Source organism: Suillus paluster (assembly GCF_016628075.1).
Source record: "Suillus paluster strain FC165 chromosome Unknown EDB91scaffold_122, whole genome shotgun sequence".
NCBI lineage: Eukaryota > Fungi > Basidiomycota > Agaricomycetes > Boletales > Suillaceae > Suillus > Suillus paluster.
Genome location: NW_024537682.1, coordinates 1,655 through 26,570, shown reverse-complemented (window position 1 = coordinate 26,570; position 24,916 = coordinate 1,655). Strand labels below are relative to the sequence as shown.

The following is a 24,916-nucleotide window of genomic DNA, read 5'->3' as shown; positions in this document are numbered from 1 at the left end:
AGGTTTGATGAGAGACCGATCGTGATCCTTGCTTAGTAATCAACTCTTGTTCGTTGCCGATCGCCGAGGCTCTATCTTTCAATGGACCAAATCCTCGTGGATTAGAAGCCATGTTCATAGCACCGCGGACCGCACCTTGGCATTGTACCACCAGAACGCTCGAGGTAACGCCAAAAATATGTGGTAGACATCGAGAAACTGACATTTGCGGTTGACGATAAAAGTCGTACAGGTGTTGTACCATCTCGGTATTATCTTTCGAAGCGTTTTTGCTACTCGTCTGAGGTGAGTGAGGACTTGGCTGCAATTGCGATCTCAATCGATGATATACATTTGATCAAGTTCGAGAAAGATCTCTTGCACGTGCAAACGTCGTGTTGGTAGAACATCTCTTTGCCCACGTCCATCCAGGTTGGTGTTGTTGTACGCTGCATCATTTGACCGCACCAATTCATTGTGGCTAGAAGTGACTTGCCATGCGTCAGAGGAAGCAAAATCTCGACAGATTTGACGGATATGTTATGAATGACATCCCTATCCGCCTCATCCGCCTATCAGACATGAAGTTTGTTGGGCGTGGTGATGTGAGGAAGCACTTCCGGAGCTCTGTTGAGCACTCGTATTCCTATTATCCCCACGAGCATGTCAAGTACGCCATTCTGTCTCACCGATGGCTGGATGGAGGAGAACCAACCTACGAAGAGATGAAAGCCGGCACAGCATCAGGTCCGGGATATGAGAAGCTGAAGAAATTCTGCGAGAAAGCGAGGGAGTACGACACGGAATTTGCGTGGTCGGATACGTGCTGCATTGACAAGAGCAGCAGTACCGAGCTCGACGAGTCCATTCGCTCCATGTTTCGGTGGTACGAAAATTCGACCATTTGCATCGTCCATCTGGCACAAAGCAAGACCATCGAGGGTATATTGCATGATGAATGGACGAGAAGGGTCTGGACTTTACAAGAACTTCTTGCACCCCGCAATATCAAAATTTTCAACAAGTACTGGATTCCCCTGACGGGTCATAGAAATGACAAGGAAGACCAAGAGTCCAAAGTAATGGAAACTCTGGAAACAGCCACCGGCATTCCTCGCTGTGATCTCTACTCGTTCTCTCCGCATTTCCTGCCTCAGAGGCTGGATGAGCGGATGGCCTGGGCTGCCAGACGCAAAGCTACAAGGGTCGAGGATGTGGCTTATTCCCTAATGGGAATTTTCGATGTAAGCCTGCAGATCGCGTATGGAGAAGGAGGCGACCGCGCATTCCGGAGACTTATCGACGCCATCATGCAGGATGGTGACCCTTCTATCCTCAACTGGGTGGGCAACCATGCACCATTCAGCGTTTCGCGTGCCGTTCCTTACTCGCCAGAGAGCTTCGTTGGTTCTCGCAACGTGATGTTGGATATATTTACACAGCCGCTGGAGATGAATATGACCAGCCTCGGTCTGCGAGTATCTCTGGTGATCCTCCCTCTCAGTTACCATTCGCATGAGGAGCAGGGGCCCCTGCGCCTCCATGTCGTACTCGGCTGCCCGTTGTGTCCGACCATCAAAGTTGATATCAACCCATTGGCCCACGCTCTTGAGTGGCAGCATCTCAGCCAATTCGAGTACGCCCTCGGCATTGTCAATTATTCACTTTTTAGTGAAAGATCACGCAAGGTCTTAGGGATCCGGGGCAAGTCGGTCGGCCTCATCCTGTACCGAAACTCCTGCAGCTCCAGCTCGCTCTCTTCTCTCATTTGTAATCCTAGAGGTACCGACTTCGTTGGATTTAAATTCGCCTCTCCCCCAGAAGAGACGTCTAGGTGGGAGCTACTACACGGTGTGGGCTTGATCGAGGTTGAGTTCCCGAACATACCAAGTGAATCATTGTTCTTCATTGACCCTGAATACCTAGAAACTGTACATTTGTAGTACCCTATAGTATCGGTTGCCGTTGGCTCTACCGCAACTATGATATCAGGATTGTAGGAAGTGCTAGTTATATTACCTATGTACAATATCGAAAGCATGCGAACAATCGTATGGCGCGGCGTCCGAGTCAGAGCCATCCCACTCCAGCCGCAAATGTTGGTATGCGTACAGGCCTGACACACGTGATTTTTACGCTTGAGAATTAGAATGCACTGGAAAATCTACTCGATTTGATGAGAACAATCAATAAAGACTCATGCAAAGCATTCACGACGGTCGGGATCCACTATTACTTCGAGGGAAGGAATGAGGGCAACATATTCCGCTTGCTGCTCCCCTGTCGGCATGACTCCAGCGCTGAAAATCAGGCTCTCCAAGGGACAATTTGACCGCACCAAAAATGCCTTCAACTCCTCATGAGACCACGGTTCTGTGCCGCTACGTGTAAGCGTGCGTAAATTGGGGAGAGAGGGCATCGAGCAGGTGAGATAATTGGTGTTTGTACGTCCATCTATGAGCGATGCATAAGGATTGAAGTTTGGTGTGGGTAAATGGGCGTAAGACTGTGTCGGCAGACCCGTTACTGGATAGTACGAACGAGAAGACGTCGGGACATGACGTTTGAGTTGGCTGTCTGCATGTTGTTTGCGACGGACACAGTCGAAGGACTCAGGAGGATTTGAGGCCACTGGCCGTTGCTTAGTAATCGTTTGTCGAGAACTTCCATGTAATCTGTTCCGAACGACTATCTTCCTTCTATCTATACATTGGGTCTGGCTAGGGGAGACTAGTAGTTCCAGCCTGAGCGCTCTCGTACCAAACTCATAATGTCATGACTCACGTGTCATTTGGACCAGATCCTCGTGGACCGCACACCATCCTCACAGCACACTGCGGAACGCACATCTGCATTGTACCACAAGGACGCTCGAGGTAATGTTTCAAATAATTTGTAGACATCGAGAACTGAGATTTGGAGAAAACAGTCGTATAGGCGTTGTACCATCTCGGCACCGTCCTTGAAGACATTGTATAACTTGTCTGAGGTGAGTGAGAATTTGGCCGCAATCGAGACCTCGATTGATTATTTGCATTTGGTTAAGTTCGAGTGCGAGGATCTCTCGCGCGTCCAAACGTCCCGTCTGGCGGAACATCTCTTAACCCACGTCCACTCAGGTCGGTGTTGTTCTATGCTGCCTTGTTGCACCAATCCATTGTGGCATGCGTCTAGTAGTGATTTGTCATGAACGAGGTGAACCTCGACACATTCAACCGATATGTGATGAATGACATCCCAATCCGCCTCATACGCCTATCAGACATGAAGTTTGTTGGGCGTGATAATGTGAGGAAGCACTTCCGGGGCTCTGTTGGCTGGACGCCGTATGATTTTGATCCCTCCCGCCATGTCAAGTACGCCATACTGTCTCACCGATGGCTGGATGGAGGAGAACCAACCTACGAAGAGATGAGAGCCGGTACAGCATCAGGTCTGGGATACGAGAAGTTGATGAAATTCTGCGAAAAGGCCAGGGAGTACGGCGTGGAATTCGGGTGGTCAGATACGTGCTGCATCGACAAGAGCAGCAGTACTGAGCTCGACGAATCGATTCGCTCCATGTTTCGATGGTACCGAAATGCGACCATTTGCATCGTCCATCTGGCAAACAGCGAGGCTATCGAGGATGTATTGTTTGATGAATGGACGAGAAGGGGCTGGACCTTGCAAGAACTCCTCGCACCGTACCATATCAAATTCTTCAACAAGCACTGGATTCCCCTGACGGGTGATATAAATGACAAGGTTAGCAAAGGGGTAGAATTAATGGAGACTCTGGAAAGAGCCACTGGCATTCCTCGCCACGAGCTTTGCTGGTTCAATGCAGGTTCGATGAGGGTGGATGAGCGGATGGTCTGGGCAGCAAGACGCAAAACAACAAGGGTCGAAGACGTCGCCTATTCCCTGATGGGAATGTTCGATGTGAGCCTGCAGATTGAGTATGGAGAAGGAGGCGAGCGCGCATTTCGCAGACTCATGGAAGCCATCATGCAGGCTGGCGACCCTTCTGTCCTCAACTGGGTGGGTGACGTTGAGCGATACGGTTCTTCGCGTGCCATCCCTGATTCGCCAGAGAGCTTTGTCGGTTCTCCCAAATTGGGGTTGGCTGAAACGCGACTGGAGATGAATATGACCACCCTCGGTTTGCGAGTACCTCTGGTAATACTCCCTCTCAATTTGCGCTCGTATCTGGACGATTGTGGGATCAACATCGCACTTGACTGCCCGTTGTGTCCAACCATCCAAGTTATTATCACCACCTCGGGCTACGTTCCTAGCCAGATGGAGTTCGCCCTCGGTATTGTCCAATTATTCAATTTTCAGTGGTAGATCAAGCAAGGTCTTAGGGATCCGGGGCAAGTCGACTGGCCTCATACTACTCCGAGAATCCAAAGGATCCTCCAGCTCACGTCTGCCGCCAATCTGTAAACCAAGGTGTACCGACTTTATTGGATTTAAATACGCCTCTCCCCAAGAAGAGATATCTGTTGGATGGAGGCTGCTACCATATGGTGTTGGCTTGGTCGAGGTCGACTTCCCGAACATACCGAGCGGATCAGTGTTCCTCATTGATCTTGAATACCTAGAAACTGTCTACTTGTAGCACTCTATAGCATTGGTTGATCACGTACTATATCTGCCTGCGATAATGTCTTCCTCTCTACTGTCTTTTGATACTGGCTTCTTTACTGTGTTTTGGCTCGTTCCTCCTTTGATCGGCGGTCAAGTTACTCCGCACGTATAAAGTGCTCACTGCTGCTTAGTAATCAACCCGACCCGTGCTCATCGCTTCCACCAACGCGCATGTCGGCCGTTCCAAACGGTGCAGACACCTCCACTGGGACGCACCCGGATCTGTCATTAGGGTCGTTCGTATCAGGGCCCAGTACACCTGGCCGACCACTCCGTCTCCCGTCGATATCCTCCCCAGCTCCTAGCACTGGTGATGTCCCAGACACACCCATTCAACGCGCACGACGTCCAAGACAAAGCGCACCAGGAGGAAAAGGCGCTGCTTTGTCTTTAAGAGATCAAGAAAAGGTAAGCTATGACCCGCCACCCGATTCTATCTAACCTGCATAACAGCACATCGACTCTCTCAAAAAAGAAAACTTTAACATAAAGCTCCGCGTTCATTTCCTCGAGGAGCGTCTTGCACAGCTCGCGCCAGACCAGATCGATGCAGCTCTCAAACAGAACATCAATCTCAAGATTGAGGTCCAGCAACGTGGTCTCGAGATCAAGAAACTCAAGAAACTTGTTCTGGAGCTCGAGCGCGAATTGGAGCGTCTCCAGCGTGGCTCAACTCGTGACCATGATCTAGAGTCGCGGTTGCACGAACGTGAACGTGATTTAGAAACTCAGCTGCATGAACGAGAACGCGATCTCGAGATGCAGCTCCAGGAACGCGAGCACGAGATCAGGGAGCTGAGGAAGGCCCAGGTTATCGTCGAGCGCAGTGGAGACGACACCGTGGATCACAGATACGCACGCAAACTTGAAGATCTACGTGCGGAGAATGAAGAACTTCGCCATGAACTCGAGCAGCGCGATCAACTTCTCATACAACGTGAGGACGAGACTGAGGCTCTTGCTGATCATGCAGAGCGCCTGCAACTGGAGCTCGAGGATTTGCAGCGACGGAGAGAAGCGGAGAGTATTGAGCGCAGTGAGAGTAGGGCTCAGGTACTCGAAGAGAGAGAGGAACGTGAGGCTGTGGAGGACGATCTCAACGCAATCCGGGATAAGCTTGCTGCCGCCACTATCGAGCTACAGCAGAAGGAGGACGAGCTGGAACTCAAGAATAAGGAGATCGACGATTTAATTCAAGAGCACGATCGTGTTGTCGACGTAGTTGAGCAGGAGTGGAGGGGCGAAGTTGAAGAGGCCAGGAGTCAGGTCGAAGAGCTCAGAGACGTCCGTTTCGTTATTCTATTTCTTCCCTTCAGTGTCTCACAATCGCACTTATAGGTCCTTGCAGAACGCGAAAACGAAGCAAGAGAACTCCGCCTCAACATCACAGAACTCGAAGCTAACACTAACGACCTCCATTCCAAGTTCGAAGCCACCCTCACACACCTCGAGCAAGAAGCTGAGGAAAAAGATGCTGAGCTTCGTGCTGCGAACGAGGAGATCGAGCACCTTGGAAAGCAGGTATATGCACTTGAGGAAGACGCAGATCGCATGGTTGAAGACCACGAACGTGTCAGAGAGGAAGACGCGGTCGAGCGCGAAACATTCAGAAGCACTCGCATCTGCACTCAAAGATGTACGTTCATTCACAATATCTCATTTCAAAATCTCACGCAGCACCATTGTTAGAAAGTCTCCGGTCTAAAATCCCAACTCCAAGACCTTCAAGAAAACTACGACCAATCTCTCCAAGACATCCATGCGCATCGAGCACGACAGGAAGAACTAGCGCGGCACATCGAAGACCTCGTTGTCGAAGTGAAACGCGAGCAAGAAGCTCGGGAGAGCCTCGAGCGCGAGTTCGATGAGGTAGAGAAGACACACGAGTCAGAGCTTCGACACGAACGCCGTGCGCTCGAAGATAAAGACTCTGCGCTTCACAGCGCCCTTGATGACCTCTCCCGTACACAATTCCTCCTCTCTCAACGTCAAAGCGACCTTGAAGCTGTCCAAAACGCGCTCCGGGATATGGAGCAGCGGTCCAAAGAGCTTGGGGAGACGCATACAACCGCCCGTTTCTCGTTGCAACTCGAGGTTGACCGACTGAAACGTGATGTCGACCGCCTAGAGGACGAACTTACGCGTGCGCGGAAGGATGTTGGGGACCGAGAAGGCACGACTCGCGATCGTGAAGATCTGATTCACAAACTGCAGCTTGAAGTACAACAGCTCACTGCGCAGGTCAACGCACAAACCCAAGCGCGTCTCAGTCTCTCAGATAAGCTTGACAGCACGCAAAGCAGCCTCAAGACCGCCGAGGCAGAGTTGTTTGGGTATAGGACGAAAGTGAACGAGCTGGAGACGCGGTTGTCTAAGGACCAGCGGACGTTGTTGAGTGCTGAGAACCAGTACCGTGATCAGCTTACGGAGCGGAATACGCTGCTGCTTACGATCTATCAGTACATGGATAAGATCCTCGGCGTGGACAAGACTCCCGTAAGTCTCTTTCTCTTTTGACGCACGCGCCACTGATAAAACATGTTGCAGAAGAAAGGCAATCAAGCAGAGACAAAACCCTTCACCAACTTCAGCGTCTTCCACGACAACCTAATCACGCGACTCAAAGCTCTCTCTCAAATCCAACTCGACTTTGACAAACGCGTTAAAGAAGTAGAAACAAAATTCACTGAAAAGCTTGCTGAGATGCGGAGACAGCTTGATACACGGTGGAAACAGATTGATAAGTTTGAGTCGAGCGTGAAAGCGTATGGGGAGGCGAAGGCTACGTGGAGACGGAAGTTTACTGCGAAAGAGGGAGAGATTGAGGGGTTGAAGGTTGGTGGTTTTTATTTTTCGTCAATTTCGAGTCATGCTTATTGTTTATGAAGGCCACCAACGCAGAATTAACCTCTCAAGTAGTAACATCCCGTCGACCAACCCAAGGCGACTCCCAAGAAACCAAAACCCTCCTCTCACGTGCAGTGAACGCCGAGAAACGCCTCGTGGTGGTTCAAAACCAGCTCCTCCTAAGCGAAGAGAAGATTTCGAATATAAACCAGAAGACGACTACGGCTGATCAGAAATGGGAGGCGAGGGTGAAGGAGTATGAGGCGAGGTTAAAGGCAGGGGAGGAGAAGTATAAGAGGGAGCGACAGGGTGCGAAGGAGAGGGTTTTAGAGTTGGAGAATCAGATGAGGTTTGTCCTTTCTCCCATGTTCAAGATCTCGTGCTGATGCTGTGACGGTAGGAGCCTAGAACGACAGAACGAACTCGCTCAGAAACGGAGTGCGCAGCTGGATAGTGTGGCAGACGCCCATAAAGTGGCTCCTTCTCGGTCGCGGTCATGATGCCCTCCTTAATGCGTGTCGTATCGTGTCTATGATGAGTTTCGACGTTCTGCTCTTGCTTTCATTTGGCTGTTGACATTTTGTATTAATTCGTAGCGTACATCTCATGTATTTTTTCTCTTTTGCTCTGGGACGATGATTCATGACTTTCGTAGTGGCCTGCCAGAAGTCAGATGAAAACGTGCAGCGGCTTCAAGAGCTAAAATTCCTTTGGAGGGTTTTCTCTGAATTCTGACGGGACCTGCATGGGGAGGGTGGTACGACACCGACTCGGAAGATAATGCAGACCGTGAGCGCACATTGCTATTATCTTTCAATATCTAATATCGCACCGCTTTGAGAACATGCTCAGAGGAACAAGTTTAGACGTTCTAGCTGCTTCACCACCTCGAGGCAGAAAAAACCAAAAAACCACTTCGGCGAGCCGTTCTAAACCTCCGACAAATACGTTTTGTTCCTTCCTCCGGCCCATAGCACTTATCGTGATACTTGGGTCACAAGAAGGCAGCGTTATTTCATACCAGTGCACGTGTTTTCAATCAAGCTTAAGGTCCTTGTAAGACTTGTTGTGAAGATTCTGAACCTCTTTGCTTTCGTCAGCGAGGTTCGTGAAATGGTTCATAGCCTATTTAATTATAAATATCAGGCTTCGAACATCAAAAGAAAAAAAATGCTCACACAGCGTAAGAGTAACATATAGTCGAGACATTTGTATAGTGAAGCCCAGTGAGTCCTGATCCACTGCAACAACTCAAGTTCAGGTACATTGTCTTCTTTGCAGGTCTTTTGGAAAAAACATCAGCAAATTATTGAGTTCCTTTTTGTACCTTAGATTACTTAAAACTAATTAAAAATAGCATTAAGGCAGTATAAGGGGAGTAAGTTACTAATTTTATCCTTTGTTCAATTTATTCTAAGGCAGTCAAGGCAGCAAAGGCAGATGAATTTGTGACATGTCCCTATGGTTTGCAAAAGGGGGAGTGTGTGCTTAATGAGAGTTGCAGCCCACAAGTCGAGAAGTGTATCAACCTTTGTATGAACTGCGTTGTCTAATAGAAGATGGAGAGGAGATTAATTATTAAACTGGATGCAATACTATTGGATGAGCTTTAATATTTCTTGTACAGTTAGTTCAGAGTGCAGCTGAAGAGAGGGAAGAATAACTGTGAAAGTTAGAAAGCTTTGAGAACGAATCAAAGTGAAGACAACATAAGTAGATTTGTTTTGTGTGTGGGAAGGTCTGGCGAAGCCAGGCCCGCATGGGAAGGCAGTGTCTGGACTAAGCATGTGACCCCAAGGTAGCAACGAGGAGATGCTTGAGTACCAAGTGATGGGGGATCAAATAATCAAACCTTCGGAGCGTGTTCGGGTGAAATGTGTACAGACCGAATAGTCCATCAGGAAAACACACATTCAGACCACATTGGAGCGCAGCTCACAGTGAAAGTGGGTCCTGACGGACCCAACCCACACACCTAAAGCTAACGATCAGATGAATGAAATGGAATCAAATTGAATGCAACATGTGGGGCCCATTAGATACAATAGGAAAGAGTGAGTATTATGATGGAGGGGCATTATGAGATAAGTGATGGTGTTGGGCAAAGGAGTCCATAATGTGGTCGAGATCAGCTAGACGTTGTGTATTGGCGGAAGACGCAATGAACAGTGGCAAGATGGTGTCAATGCGACACCAATACTCCAAAAAAGCGTCCAAAGACCACCTCCCTTGAGTGGAAATGACGTCCGGGTGAACACCCTGAAGCAACAACTCTGTGGCACCTCTGATGTGAAAAGTGTGTCCTGGCAAGTTGGGAAAACCTTGCACCACCCAGGTCTCATTGTAGCAAGTGAGGAAAATGGATCTGGTCATGGGAGCCCACCCAGAAGAGGTAAGGTAGGTGAACAGGGGAGCCTCATCTGGGATGTTGTGATTGATGAGTAGGTGGTGTTCTAGTGCCTGCAAAGGGCAAGTGCAATGATCTCGGATGTGAGCGAGATGTCGGCACCCTGTTCCTTTGTAGTCTTGGTCCAGGGGATGTGAAAAACTGCTGCCTGAGTGTTGTGACTGTCTAACACCTCAAATGATGAAATCAGTGTGACAGAGCATGAGACATGCTTAAGAGGGTTGAAAATATTAACATTTGGGATAACTAGTTCCCCTAGCCTACAAGACAGAGAGTTGAGAGAAGGGATGATAGAGAGAGGGTGATGCATTGTGGGGAATACTCCCACTGTAGGCATAAAACCCTGTCCTTTCTGCATCGTCTCACATCAGTTCCACATATTCTGCACATTCCGTGTTTCCCGCACATCGTCCGATGGGTTCCGCATTCCCATGCATCCTTTGGAACTCACCTGCACTATTTGATATTCCTACGCATTGTTGGACAACCTTCGCATGTCCTGTCCCCATCCTTCCAGGTCCATTGGTACGCTGTATCTCTCTTCCCATTGCTTCTAACATTGTCCGGATCACATTGACACATGCCCCTATGGCACGAACCCCTATTGCGGAGTATTGCACCCTTGTGCACTGCCTGCCTTCACTTCTGCTTCCTGAGAACTTACTACCTGTACCTCAGTGTTCCTTGAAAATAATGTTCCCTATAAGTAGTGGTACTCAGGGCTTGGGTGTTTTTTTTTTATCAAATCCCATCTTTTACCTTCCAACTTTTTTCCGACTTTTCCTTCACCTTACTAGAGGACCGCTTTGACTTATGCCCACTATCAATCCAACCTTGTGATATACTTCCTTCAACTTGATCCGCAAGTTCTGATGAATCTGTATGTTCCGCATTGTATCCATTTGAGTTCCACTTCATTCCATTTCATTCTGCTTGAGTTCCACTTGAGTTCCGCTTGTTCCTCTTGTTCCACATTTTTGCAGATCCTCATCCTACCTGCGGTAGGGTTGATTAGGGTCGCTTAGACAGAGATTAGCACTCCCCAGTAGCAATCCCCTTTAGGGTCGAACATGCTTGTTCTCAAGTGAGGCAGCAGGCAGCAAAGACCCAACTTTGTAGTAGATCAATTTCTCACTGCTGCACTTGTTGTACCCACAACTGGAGCCCACTGCAAGGGGATCATCTGGAAAGCTAGCAGTCACTTTAGACCCATTCCTATCTGCTTGTTATCTGCTTTGTATCTGTTCTGATCTGCTTTCTATCTGCTTTGTATCTGTTCTGATCTGCTTTTTATCCGCTTTGTATCTGTTTCGATCCGCTTCACTGTCAAAGAATCGTGCATAGCGTTCCATGACCCGGTCCTGACACCTAACACTTGCACCCCGCATAGAAATGTCATCTGCAATGAGCTTTATGCCTCTGAGCACATCGGACATCACACCACAGTTTACCGGTATCGCTTCGGAACTACTACCCTTCTTCCATGAAGTTGCCCAATTAGCAGATATTGTCGGATTATCGGATCAGGCTCGCATCAAGGCAGCCCTACGGTACACAGATCAGCACTAAAAAGCGACAAGAGCGACTGCACACATGGCCATGTCAAGAGGGAGAGAGAGATCTAGATTATTGAATAAGAGACACAAGGCATCTATGGTGATGGGAGGGTGTTTGGCTCTGTGCAAAGATGAAGGAACCATCTTGGAGAAACCATGTCTGGTGTGATGCAGTAAATGTGGGCCTTTCCAATCTGCACCATTGATAACATGCCAGAACTGAAGGCCCGCCAACCAGTTATTGAGAGTTTTGGCTGAAGTGGTGCTGTGTCACAAATTCCTAATACGAACCATTTTTCATTTCTCGGTTTTCCTTCGGCTACTTCCAGTACCCGAGCCGGTCACATGACTCCTCGTCATAGATCACCTGTTGCTTCTCCGATTGGCTCCCCTACTCCACGGGCTAGAACAATCTCACTTCCTAAAGAAGAACCGGTCGGATCTTGGGTTTCTATTTAGTAACCGTCTTACTCAGTCGCTTATATATCATGATGTCATACTTACTCATCCGCAGTATCGTACGACTCTTTTCTCATTGGTTGATTTCTTTCAGACTCCTACTCAATGTTATGTATAAAAGTAGGGTAGTTAGCGTAAGTGCTCCTTAGACTTAACCTCTTCGTTTCCTACTGTTGTAGTGACCTAGACGTTAACGCTCAATCTATCCTGTTGCTCATTATCATCTCTGACTGAGTCCTAGTGGTCGTGAACTCTCCTTCATCATTATTGGTGAACGTGGGTCATAACATTAGGTTAAGTCTATTCTACCACTCCGACTCGAACTTTGTCTTGGACGTCACCGTTCTCGACGAACTTCACCATGCTGTTCTGCTCGAGAATATTCTCGTGGATCACATTTTTTGTTCAATCATCATTTCCCCGACGCGTTTCTCTATCTCAATTTCTTTACGTTAGTTTTTAAGTAGAAGTGGACCAGGCCCTCATCTTACACAAGCCGCCAGTTCATAAGGATCAGTGACTTTAGGTCCTGTTTCCGTACGTCTGCAGTTCAGCCCCAAACCCTGCCAACTGTACACTACCTACTTGCTTTCTACGTAACAGAACGGCACTCGCGGGTCTTAAAACCCTAGTACAATACCTAAGAACTTAGGGTGCTAAAAGTAGACCTGAAGTTCACCGCGTCTTTCGCGAACTCCTCTCGAGTTCATTTAGGTTGATGAACCGCTACACGCGCTGCATTCACACCTCTGTTATCACGGCTCCGCCATACAGATCCCGCCTAGTCGCGGCCAGAGAAGCGCTCCTCCACACTGTTTCCTGTTTGGATTCCAATTGCACCTTCTTCCATGTCCGAGAATCCAGAAGAGCCTGGGATCGTCGTTTCCGAAGATATGGAAGTGACAGACGCTCCCCCAGCTGTACCAAGAGTAGTGACTCCACCAAGGGGAGTAATCCACTCTCCGGCCCTGCAAGGATGGAGGAACCCATTAGGCCCAGTAGCACCTGCAGAATCATCCACCACCCCAACCGCAGGCCCTTCTGCACCCTTCGGCATCTCCGGGCCCAGGTCGAGTATCATCACCCATCAGGACATTTCGCACGCAATCAATGCCATCGTCGTAACAGAAAGAGAGTACACCAGACAGTTCATAGACGGTCTGCAGAAGGAGATCGACGAACTGCAAGCAGGTCTGGTACACGTGGACGACGAGATCAACTATCTGAAGATCAGGGTGAGGGATCTGGAGAACTCCGTAATGGTGGCAGAGAGCCACATCTCGGTTTTGCAGAACTTGCCTACGACAAGGATCCCAGGCACTACATCTGGGACTTCAGGCTCTGATCTGAAGATGGCGAAACCTATGGACTTCACAGGGGATAAGAATTCCATTGACATCGACACCTTCCTCACCCAGCTCACCATCTATTTTACCGGTTACCCAGGAGCAACAGAGCAGCAGAAATGCACCTGTCTTGTTTCCTTTTGTTGCGGAGCAGCAGCCAAGTGGGCAGAGAGCATTACCCCCATGGCGCTCAGCGGTCATCCCAGGTCCTATGACAGCATTGTCAAGGACATGAAGATCATGTGGACCGTCGTCAACAAGGAGGAGAAAGCAGCAAGAGAGTTGGAAACTCTCTGACAAGGCACTCATACCATTGGAGAATATATCTCCCTCTTCTGTCAGAAGCTCGCCTTCTGTCACTTCTCCGACTACGAGTTAATGCGCAAACTCCATCATGGATTAGACCAGCGAGTCAAAAACTACCTGGCCAATATCCATCCTAACAGGAAAGATACCCTGGAAGGATTGATCAGGGAGGCGCTCCTAGTCGGGCAGAACCTCGAGGAGCTTGATGACGAGAGAAAGATGAGCTTCGCTCAGCGACAACCTTGGCGAGGCTCCGCTGTTCCACCTGCACCAGCTGGAGCACCCAAGACCACGTCGCAAGGAGGAAATGCCATGGACGTTGACGCAACCAGAGCAGGAGGCAGACCCCGCGCGCAGGAGCAGCCATTCAAATGCTATCGCTGCGGAGAAGAAGGGCATATGGCCCATAACTGCACAGGGAAGCCACTTGATACCAAGGGCAAAGGACCAGCTGTCCACGCCGGCAAGGTGGAAGAAGTTCCAGCGGTGAAAGCACTCACCCTGGAAGATATTAATCGCATCGTAAACGAGAGGATCTGTCTCTCTACCATGTATAACCCAGCGAAGAAAGAGGAACAAAAGGGTTTTTAGGGAGATCGAAGTCGACTGCGGACTTAGATCAAAGAAATCGTTTTTCCATTCTCAGTGACTCGGCAATTATGTTTGCAGAAGTATCAGAAGTTTGTTCTGGAAATAAATGAGACCATTTCTACTTGCCAGTTACGTTGGAAGGGAAACACAAGAAAGCAGCTGTCAATGCTCTAGTGGATTGTGGAGCAACAAACCTTTTCCTCAGCAAAAAATTTGTAGAAAAAAATCAAGTTCAGATTAAGCAGTTGTTGCGACCAATGTCGATCCGTAACATTGACGAAACAGACAATTCCGCCGGACCAATTACGCACATCAGGAAAAACTATATCTCTATATAGAGGACCATCCTCTATATAGCCCCAATAGCACACCACAGCTCTATACAGTCTATGGCAAGCTATCACAGCACTATAGACCAGTATAGACATCATGAAAGTCTATATATTACCATAAAGTTTGGTAAGTGTATTTAGAAGTAAAACATTTCAACAACTATAGACCCCAGTAGACCGTGGGAACTTTTTTCGATGAAAACCAAAGTTGTAGTCCTTGTCTAGGGAAGTCTATCCATAGTCTTATGACTTCAATAGGTTAAGATCCTAGTGAGTTATAAGGAAAATACTCGAAATTGAAGGGTTCAAGAAAGCAACTTGACCATGGGAACTTTTTTCGATTAAATCAAAGTTGTAGTCCTTGTCAAGGGAAGTCTATCCATAGTCTAATGACTTCAATAGGTCAAGATCTTAGTGAGTTATAAGGAAAATACTTGGAATTGAAGGGTTCAAAAGTGTTAAGGTACACCTTATTTATGTAAGCAAAAATGCGAAAATTCACCTTATGTGTATTCAAAATCCTAATGCTAACAGTCAATTTCATTGTCTTTTTCTTACTGTCATAATCCTAGTCCTATTAACCAAAAACTCGAAAATTCACCAAGTCTTGTGTTGTGGCTTTGTTTGGCACTGCTTATGTAAGCAAAAATGCGGTCAACCAACAAGTCTTTTCCCATTCTTTCCTTCCCCCCCCACTGCCCCCTCATTAGATTATCTTCCATATTTTTCTTACAATTTTCGAGTTTTTGCCTCTCTTCTCTTCTTCTTGCTTCTCTATCCTTCTCTTGGTGTTGATGTTGTTGGTGCTGGTACTGGTGCTGGTGCTTTGAACTCTGGTAAGTCTCCCTCCATAATTTTCGCATTTTTGACTATTTGACTAATCTTTTTTCTAACCCTCTCCTTCTAGCTCTCTTCCCTCCTGCCCTCCTCCCCCCAACTATTTTCACATTTTTGACCATTTGGCAAGTCTTTTCTCTGACTCTCACTTCCTCCTGTCTGATCCTCTCCTTCTAGCTCCCTTCCCTCCTCTTCCCTCAAGAATTTTCGCAATTTTCACTATTTGGTAAGTCTTTCTTTTTTTTGTATTCATCTTTCCTCTCTGATTCTTCCTTCTAGTTCTCTTGCCTCTTCCTCCTGTAATTTTCGCATTTTTGCCTGTTTTGTAGTTATTAGTTTACATGTATTGTAGTAGTTGAAATATAATTTGGAATTTTCGCTTTTTTTTAATTTTGAGAACACTATCATGGCAACAAACAGCTATTAAGAGAAATTTTTGCTTTGTGTTTTGAGCTATAATAGCTACAATAGTTGTGGTATGTTCCACCCAGCTATAGCAACTTTAATAGAGCTATATAGCACTATACACTGGTGTAGTAAGCCTGCACAATTGGGCACTTGGCTATACTGAGCTATAGGGCTATGGAGTCTGTATAGCAGTCTATAGCGCTATGGGTGGCTATATAGCCTTACCACATTTTCCTGATGCATTACGCAGACTTAAAGCTTACCATAGGGGATCATAAGGAAGAAGTAGCCTTTCTGGTCACAGACCTAGGATCCGATGATGTCATCATTGGGATAGATTGGCTACGATTCCACAACCCCAGTATCGATAGGAATGCAGGGAAGGTGGCATCAGACCTGTTGCCCAGGTTAAATGTCAAGAAGCCAAGGTCAAGGACAAGAAGACCAAGGCAAAAAAGCGAACAGCCATGAACTGTTCGATCCTTCCGGTGTTGCCCGATTTGTTACCAGCAGAAGATGATGAAGATGAGGATATCGAGGAAGCCTCTATCCATCATCGGGTTCAGTCGAACAGCTTCAGCTCTAAAATGCAAGGACATGTGGGTACTATACCTGCCAGGCTTGAGGATGAAGAACAATCGGACCTTGCTACTACTGTTGGTCAGAAGGTGCAGATCGAGGAAGTCGAGGATAAGGATTCATCACAGAATGTGTGGATCAGGTACAAGAGTTCGGTGGCATCAGAGTTGGCGCAGCAGGAGGAAAAGAAGAAGGAAAAGAAGCCCGTAGAGGAAATGGTGCCAGACTGGCTCCATGATTATCTTAAGGTCTTCTCTGAAGAAGAATCTACTCGATTCCCCGAGTCAAAGAAGTGGGATCATAAAGTAGATCTCAAGGATCCTACTGACCTTCCCCCCAATGCAAAAGCATATCCCCTGTCCCCCGCCGAAAATGACGCATGTGAGAAGTGGTTGAAGCAGGAATATGATTTGGGACAACTGAGAGATAGCAAATCTCCAGTAGCAGCTCCTTTCTTCTTTGTTGCTAAGAAGGACAGGAAAGCTCAGACCAGTCATGGACTATCGGAGGTTGAATGAAAAAACCATCCAAAATGCATACCCTCTCCCTCGCTCTCAGGACCTTATCGATCGCCTCTCCGGTGCGAAGCTTTTTTCGAAAATGGACGTTCGATGGGGCTATAATAATATCAGAATGAGAGAAGGAGACCAGTGGAAGGCCGCCTTCAAAACTCCCTTCGGACATCACGAACCAGTCGTAATGTACTTCAGCATGACGAACTCCCCAGCTACCTTCCAAACTATGATGGACCAAATCTTCCAAGATCTAAAGGAAGGCAAGGTCGTTGTAGTCTACATCAACGACATCTTGGTCTTCACCAACGGTGATGTAGAGAAACATCGGAAGGTAGTGCGTGAGGTATTACAAAGGTTGCAGGACAATGATCTCTATCTCAAACCGGAAAAGTGTTCTTTTGAGAAGAAGGAAGTGGAGTTTCTCGGTTTGATCGTCAAAGATGGACACAGTCTCTATGGATCCTGGTCAAGGTTAAGGGAGTTCAGGAATGGCCCACTCCTACCTGTGTCAAAGACATTCAGCGATTCATGGGATTTGCGAACTTTTATCATCGATTCATTCTCAGGTTTCTCGAACATTGCCAGACCCATGAACGAACTCATCAGGAAGGATGTACCATGGGAATGGACGGACAAACAAGAGAAGGCTTTCAAAGCTCTGAAGGACAGTTTCACTTCCGCGCCAGTGCTAGTCATGCCAGATGCGAATAAAAAACAAAAGATAGAAAGCGACGCATCTGACTACGCTACTGGTGGTGTACTTTCTCAGTTGGAAGAAGACTGGACTATGGCACCCAGTGGCTTTTTTTAGCAAATCAATGCAGGATGCAGAGCGTAATTACGACATTCACGACAAAGAACTTTTAGCTATCATCCACACATTGGAGGAGTGGAGGCATTATGTGCAAGGAACACCTCATCCTGGTAGAGATCTGGACGGACCATAAAAACCTCGAGTACTTCATGACAAGCCAGAAGTTGACTCGCAGACAGGCAAGATGGTCCTTGTTCCTTGCAGAGTACAACTTCACTCTGCAACACAAACCTGGGAAAGGTTAACGACACTGCCGACAGCTCTGTCCAGGAGGCCAGACCACAGAGGGGGGGTAGAAAACGACAATTCCGATCGCGTGCTTCTGAAACCCGAGTTTTTTTTCATATCAAAGCCGCAAAAAGAGGTCAGATTCTGATAGAAGGAGAGCATTCGCTGTTGAAGCTGTATCAGAAACTGCACCGATTTAAATCCAGAAGTCCGAAATGCTATCGAAACTTTGAAAAAGGCCCCTGTGCAGTTGAGAAGAGGATTGGAAGAGTGGAATACGGAGGATGGACTCATTTTATTCCGAGGATTGGTTTATGTGCCCAATAACAAGGAAATACGTCGCTCAGTGCTAGAGATCTTCCATGACTCGCCTGCAGCAGGACATATGGGATGTGCCAAAACTCTTGAACTTGTCTTGCGGAACTATTGGTGGCCCCAGATGCAGAAATGGGTCAATGACTACGTAGATGGATGTGATCGATGCAAGCAAACAAAGGTGCTACCATCAAAACCCCATGGACCTTTGAAGCTGAACGAGGTTCCAGAAGGGCCATGGCAGACCATTAGCTGTGACCTCATCACCGATCTACCCATCTCCCAGGGCAAAGACAGTATCTTGGTAGTTGTTGATCGTTTCACGAAGCAAGCGCATCTTGCTCCGACCACCAAGAATGTTGATTCTAAGGGAGTCGCAGACTTATTTCTCAATCACGTATGGAAGTTACATGGGACGCCGAAGAAGGTGATCTCGGATAGGGGAACACAGTTTGTGTCCAAGTTCATGCAGGAAGTCTCGAAACGACTAGGAACCAAGTGGTCCATGTCAACAGCATATCACCCACAAACTGACAGGACAAACAGAACGAGTCAATCAAGAAGTCGAACAGTACTTACTGACTCTTCACATCCTACTGTCAGAATGATTGGGTTTCTTGGCTTCCAATTGCTGAATTTACGCATAACAACTCAGTAACCGTTACTGGACACTCCCCATTCAAATGTGTCTACGGCTATAATCCCGAGTTTACGATTTCCCCCTAATTCTTCCCACACGATTCCCCATGCTGACCAGAGAGTAGCCAAGATGAAGGAGGCACAAGAAGAGACGAAAGCAATGCTGGAAATAGCGAACGATCGAATGAAGCGCTTTTATGATCATAAAGTAAAAAACACACCAGAATTCAAACCAGGCGACAAGGTATGGTTAGACGCGACAAATATCAAACAACGCCGTCTGAGCCAAAAATTGTCCGACCACCGTCTTGGACCATTCGAAATCGAAGAGAAGACTGGCGAGCCAAACTACAAGTTGAAGCTCCCAGTTAAATATCGCATCCACCCAGTTTTCCATGTATCGTTACTCACCCCACATCAAACCTGTCAACTCATTGATCGCCCACCTCTAATGCATCCACCGCCGGATATTGTTGATCAAGTCCCAGAATATGAAGCAGAGCAAATATTGCAAAGCCGCCTATACAGGCGCAAGTTGCAGTATTTAGTAAAATGGAAAGGATATGCAGAAGCAGAAGCAACATGGCAGTCAGAAGAAGATGTGAAGAATGCGCCACTCATTGTAGCCGACTTTTATGCAGAAAACCCAAATGCGGTTAAATCAGCACAAATTTCTGCCTCAATTCTGACAACCCCTGACTTCCTCGAATGGAGACAGAAAAACATACTGACCATCTTACATTCGCGAGGACGCTCATCCTAGAAAGGGGGTAATGTCACAAATTCCTAATATGAACCATTTTTCATTTCTCAGTTTTCCTTCGGCTACTTCCAGTACCCGAGCCGGTCACGTGACTCCTTGTCATAGATCACCTGTTGCTTCTCTGATTGGCTCCCCTACTCCACAGGGCTAGAACAATCTCACTTCCTAAAGAAGAACCGGTCGGATCTTGGGTTTCTATTTAGTAACCGTCTTACTTAGTCGCTTATATATCATGATGTCATACTTACTCATCCGCAGTATCGTACGACTCTTTTCTCATTGGTTGATTTCTTTCAGACTCCTACTCAATGTTATGTATAAAAGTAGGGTAGTTAGCGTAAGTGCTCCTTAGACTTAACCTCTTCGTTTCCTACTGTTGTAGTGACCTAGACATTTACGCTCAATCTATCCTGTTGCTCGTTATCATCTCTGACCGAGTCCTAGTGGTCGTGAACTCTCCTTCATCATTATTGGTGAACGTGGGTCATAACATGCTGGTGAACGCTGCTGCAAACTGAGATAGTAGAGCTTCCGTGGTGGGCATGCGTTTGGCCTCTGGAATGTGAATGGAGTCACAAAATTGAGTATAGCGCAAGAGACCTACACCATAGTTGCTGCACGTGTCTGTATCAAGAGAACAAATCATGACCTGGATGGGTGAGATGAGATGAGAGAGAGAACGCGAGAGGGCACACTTGAAAAAGGCGAAAGAGAGACAAGTTGGGATACTTCTGCTCAAGGGCAGTTTGCCAGTCTGTACCAGATGGAGTGGTCCACAAAAGTAGATGGTTGCTTGCAAGAATGAGAGGACAGTGCTGAGATGGGATGATGGATGAGCTAGTGTGTGGAGTGCACGGGGTGCATGTGTGAGTTTGCTGCAAAGAGAGGGAGACAGAATTGCGAACAAAGGATGGAGGATGTGCTGCCCAGAAGGCATTAGCAGTGGCAGTCAACATCTACGCCCTGCATGACCTGTCAATAGACATCACTTTCGTTCATTGGAGAAGAAAGGTTTGATTTCAGGAGGAAGGGAGGGGGGGAATGAGAGGTGCGATGTGACAGAGGGAAATATACCCCGAGATATGGGATCCACAAGGTTGATGGACATGTGAACGTACACAAGGGAGAGGGATATGCGAGATTCGTGTAGAAGTGCTTCTGAGCGGCGAATAGCCAGATTGATCATGAAATTGGAACAACGCCCTTTTTGAAAGGCAGCAATGACACCTTGATTGTCGCTTTGAATCAGGATATTGGCATGATGTATTCCCTTGGCGTGAATAAGATGAATGGCTAGTTCAATGGCTGAGGCCTCTAGCCAGCCAATGTCCCATGATGGACCACGCCGGTCTGCCGCCGTGCGCCAGAAGGCCCAGTGTTGGTTCCAGAGCACACCTATGCCCGTGCCTGTAGATGCGTCTACCCAGATGCCATAGTCTCTCGTGGGAGGAGGAGGAGATAGATCAAGCAGTGATTGAGAGGCGGTGAGCATGCCAAGCTACCATTTGAGATCTGATCTGGTGGACTTGCTGATGTAGCGAGGGTTGAACTCTCTAGTCCTGTAGGCGGACATGTCTGAGTATAAGTTGGAGAGGTAAGAGTGGCCATGAGGGAGCACAAAGGAGGTGTGATTAAGAAAGCCAGCGATATGCTCCAGCTCTCACTTTGGAGCCTGCAAGTCTAGACAATGAGGGAGAAACTTGGAAAAGCGAGCAATGTACTTGAGATGTTTGCATTCGACCAGTATCACGGTCTTGGCAGGCACGTCCCATAAGAAACCTAGGTATACCCCCGAGTCTAAGAAGGGCTGTCCTTTGTCTTTGTGCCAGGGAACTTTGGCAGGTGTGATGAGAGATTTGGTATGCGGGAGGTCATAGTTGTATCTGTGCATGGTACCATTGGATATGGCAGAGAATGCGCCATGTGGTGATGGAAAGCGAAAGAGACTGATATCATCAACCCACTTCTTGGAGGGTTTGACATCCAGCTCATGCAAGATCTGCACCGTCGCATCAGCAACTTCACCTTGCAGACCTGTGGCTGATGCTAGGCCGAATGGGATATTGTGATCAATGTATAATTTGCTGTCGTGATAGACAATGATGTAGCACTTGTGTTTGGGAGTGCAGGGGATACCGCAATAGGCGGCTTCAATGTCCAGGGTGGCGAATTGTGCACCTGGGGGAGCAGTACAAATCTGCATGATAGATGGTGAGAAGAGAGTGTATCAAGGTATGTTGATAGGATAATGCATAAGAAGACGCAAGTATGTGTACGTGTCCGTGCCTTCAAATGATGAATTATGTGTGTCAGGGATGACATGTAAAGTCATGGCAAAGTGCGTCCAGACAGAGAGGTACAGTGTGGGGAACATCCCCACTGTAGGCCTGTATCCCGTATAATTCTCAAGCCTTACCACCATCTTCCCGTGCATTCTGCTACCCATCCGTGTCTTACCCGACCCGTCTGCTACACAGAACCAAGCGGAACCCAGTGGAACAATCACGTACCACACACATTATACCCCTTTATCCTTCGGAACGTCCTCCTCCATCCTGTCCCTGTCCTTCCATCCTCACTGGTGAGTACTAGCTATGTTCCCCGTGTTACTAACATGTTCCTATCTCATTTCATATGTGTTACGATACTTATACGGATCCTTCTGCTACTTGGAACCAGTTCCTTATCTCACAGCCTCCCTGGTTGTAGCATAGCGCTTTCCGGAACCTCTTCCTATATAGATAGCAATAGATGGGATCTTAGTTTTTTACCTTCTGATAGACTCGACTCCACTTCCACTTACAGAGTACTTCCCAGTACTCCACTCACTGTTTAAAATATCTTCCTGATTCTATTCCTGATCTCATCGCAATGTTCCTACCTCCATGAGTTCCACTCAAAACGCCCGACATCAGATCCGACGACTTGGAGCAAGTACCAGACACAAGCCTGGTCCGACTTTGCCCAATCATCCTCCTGCAGGCTTGTAGTTTCCTTTTCCTCTATTAGTTCTGTTTGTTCCCCGTTTGTTCTGTTTGTTCTGTGTTAGTTCCGTTAGTTCCGCTTGTTGCGTACCTTCTGCATCTTTGTGTTCCCAGTCCTAGTAAGGACCAGAACCCTTCGGGTCGCTAGACAGAGTCTAGTCTTTGCTTTCCTTGCACTTACTTGAGGACCCACTACCCAGTAGCAATCCCCTCGGGACAAGTATTGGTCTCGCACCCTTGTTAGACATCTGAATCACCCCAGAGTCTATTTTCCTCACCCACAACAGGATAAGAGAGTTTGATGGGACTTATGATATCTGCAAATTCTGTTGCTGTGCCCCATTCCGTCAGGTAGTTGCTGGCATCAATCTTGTCATTGACGGAGTGACCCATGGAACCTGCATAGGTGAGATAGCATTGATACGCCTCTTGTCACAATAACAGATCAAGCATCAGTTCATTCTCAAATTGGGAGAGGTCGAGAAGGTGGTGTGATACGCCGTTGACATGAATTTTAGATCTTTTGAGGGAATAGCCTTCCCGGTGAAGGTGTTCTGTGTTAGCATTAGTGAACAAAGTGAGCAGGACAGTATTGTCCTGCATTAAGAAGATCCTGAACAAAGCTGTGAATGCCGAAGCTGTAAGTGGAGTCGATGCTGGAGCCAGAAGGAAGCTCCTTGGCTGTGCCAAACAGAACCTTCACAACCGAAGTAACACTGGGCCTGGAGATGACCTTGGGAATGATTGAGTCTAGAATGGCCGAGCCTTGCATTTGTGATGTGGGCGATAGTTTCGTGAAAGCAGAGATCCACTGTTGTAGGGCAGTCCCTGAAGGCTGAGGGGGAAGTGGGATCAAAAGCTCATCAGCTGGAACATTGATGTCTCCTGCATCTCTGCACGACTGTAGGGCTACATTATCTGTAAGTCGATGGGCATTTTCAGCCACAATTTGATCATGAGTCATGATCATGCCGGATGATGCGGTAGGAGCCGGTGTTGGATTGCCTGTTGGGGCTGAAGAAGTTGGGTTAGAAGTGGTCCGAAGAGCCAGACAGAAGGTTTGGGGTGGACATGAGGCTAATCAAGATTTGCGATGTCGTAGACATAGTGGACAAAAATGAGGGAACAACGCGCGAAATGGGGATGAGCGCAGAGACGAAGAGGGAATGAGGCATCAATTCTTGAATCAAGTCCTTTTGACTAGGTGCACTCAGGCATGTGTATAATTTAGATCAAAGCACGCTAGAGGAGAATCTTCACATGACCGCGTACAAAGGCCATGTTTCGCGTGTCAACACTCACAAGCTCGCAATCCACTTGAAATGGCCATCTGCTTTGCAGGCATTTGATTGTGTGTGAATAAAAATTCCACCATCTCAAATTCAACTTGATTGTTGTAAGGTGTACCAGTCTGTCAGGGGGTCATCCATATGAGGTGGTGGGGGTGTATCCTGGTTGATAAATGACCTGTTAGCATTGCATTTGAGTCCTAAGTCAAAAAAAAATGAGTGACATAGTATGACAGACTCCTCAAAAAACACTCACCTGTGAGGTGCAGATGGAATGTGCAGAATAAGTGCCCTATGTCCACCCAAGTACCTTCCTCAGGTACAAAGCCTCCATCCTCTTGCTTGCCCACTGTGTCTTAATGAAAATTCTCATTGATAGCCTGGTTTTCACCTGCTGGAGTGGGAGAATGACTCCTTGGAGGTATAAATCTGGGACCTGTGAGTGGAGCTGTGCAATTGAGGTCTCACTGTATTTGTGGGGTGCCGTACTTTGTATGTGTGTGCTGAGTGAGGCCAGATGTTAAGATCATGCTCAGGGGAGAGGTTACTCAAAGGGCTTCGGCTTCAGCTTGTGTGCTGTGCCCCTTACCCGAGTACGTGCCCTTAATTTCCGGGGGACAGAGGGGAAGTCCGATGGAAGTCTGGGGAATTCCAGAGGACAGAAGTCGGTGGAGTTTGGCGGAACTCCGGAAGACTATGTGGGGATGGAGTAAGGCTACTACGGAAGTCCAGAGTAGAAACAGAACAGAGGTTAGACTACCCTAAGGTAGAGCCGGAGAAGTAGTCCTAAGGTTTAACCCCTAAGACTTGGAGGTAGACAAGAGATGAGACTCAAGTCCGGAGATTGCAGGAATGAGCAGAACTAAGATGATATTCAAACTAAGGAGTTCTGGAGTATTACAGGGGTTTATATACTGTAGGTATCATGTAAGTAAATCAGTCAGCAAAGGTAAGGGCTATGTACGAAGCATGTGGAAAGTCTATTACTAAGTGTAACAGATCAAAGCAGTGAAGTCAGAAATGAAGTAAGAATGGATGGATCAGTAAGCATAGCGGAATAGGACATAACCGGTAACCGGAGAGCAGT

At 47.5% G+C, this 24,916-nt stretch overlaps 4 protein-coding genes across 4 annotated transcripts; 3 read left to right on the top strand and 1 right to left on the bottom strand.

Moving 5' to 3' along the window:
- Window positions 1–63: 63 nt before the first annotated feature.
- Window positions 64–1,922, top strand: EDB91DRAFT_1350889 (heterokaryon incompatibility protein-domain-containing protein; the record flags this gene model as incomplete). The annotated part of the gene is made up of 4 exons (XM_041326094.1): window positions 64–164; window positions 225–285; window positions 343–411; window positions 465–1,922. The coding sequence occupies exon 4, from the start codon at window positions 477–479 to the stop codon at window positions 1,920–1,922; it is 1,446 nt and encodes a 481-aa protein (XP_041170721.1). The 5' UTR covers window positions 64–164; window positions 225–285; window positions 343–411; window positions 465–476.
- A 707-nt stretch (window positions 1,923–2,629) lies between these two features.
- Window positions 2,630–4,471, top strand: EDB91DRAFT_117412 (heterokaryon incompatibility protein-domain-containing protein). The gene is made up of 6 exons (XM_041320324.1): window positions 2,630–2,855; window positions 2,902–2,968; window positions 3,026–3,098; window positions 3,157–3,174; window positions 3,242–4,002; window positions 4,057–4,471. The coding sequence occupies exons 1-6, from the start codon at window positions 2,755–2,757 to the stop codon at window positions 4,309–4,311; spliced, it is 1,275 nt and encodes a 424-aa protein (XP_041170720.1). The 5' UTR covers window positions 2,630–2,754; the 3' UTR covers window positions 4,312–4,471.
- Window positions 4,472–4,785: 314 nt separating this feature from the next.
- EDB91DRAFT_1254955 (uncharacterized protein) lies at window positions 4,786–7,961 on the top strand (the record flags this gene model as incomplete). The annotated part of the gene is made up of 7 exons (XM_041323894.1): window positions 4,786–5,022; window positions 5,068–5,898; window positions 5,953–6,250; window positions 6,308–7,110; window positions 7,162–7,449; window positions 7,503–7,810; window positions 7,862–7,961. 7 exons carry the CDS (start codon window positions 4,786–4,788, stop codon window positions 7,959–7,961), a joined length of 2,865 nt encoding a protein of 954 aa, XP_041170719.1.
- A 15,144-nt stretch (window positions 7,962–23,105) lies between these two features.
- EDB91DRAFT_1087265 (uncharacterized protein) lies at window positions 23,106–24,202 on the bottom strand (the record flags this gene model as incomplete). Its single annotated transcript, XM_041316186.1, has 3 exons — window positions 23,106–23,617; window positions 23,843–23,951; window positions 24,140–24,202. 3 exons carry the CDS (start codon window positions 24,200–24,202, stop codon window positions 23,106–23,108), a joined length of 684 nt encoding a protein of 227 aa, XP_041170718.1.
- Window positions 24,203–24,916: the final 714 nt, after the last annotated feature.

Bases quoted from the DNA above. Each gene is read 5' to 3' on its own strand.
- EDB91DRAFT_117412 (XM_041320324.1), top strand. From the start codon at position 2,755: ATGACTCACGTGTCATTTGGACCAGATCCTCGTGGACCGCACACCATC. The intron at 2,856-2,901 runs GTAATGTTTCAA...TGAGATTTGGAG, and splicing joins GTACCACAAGGACGCTCGAG to AAAACAGTCGTATAGGCGTT. The intron at 2,969-3,025 runs GTGAGTGAGAAT...CATTTGGTTAAG, and splicing joins CATTGTATAACTTGTCTGAG to TTCGAGTGCGAGGATCTCTC.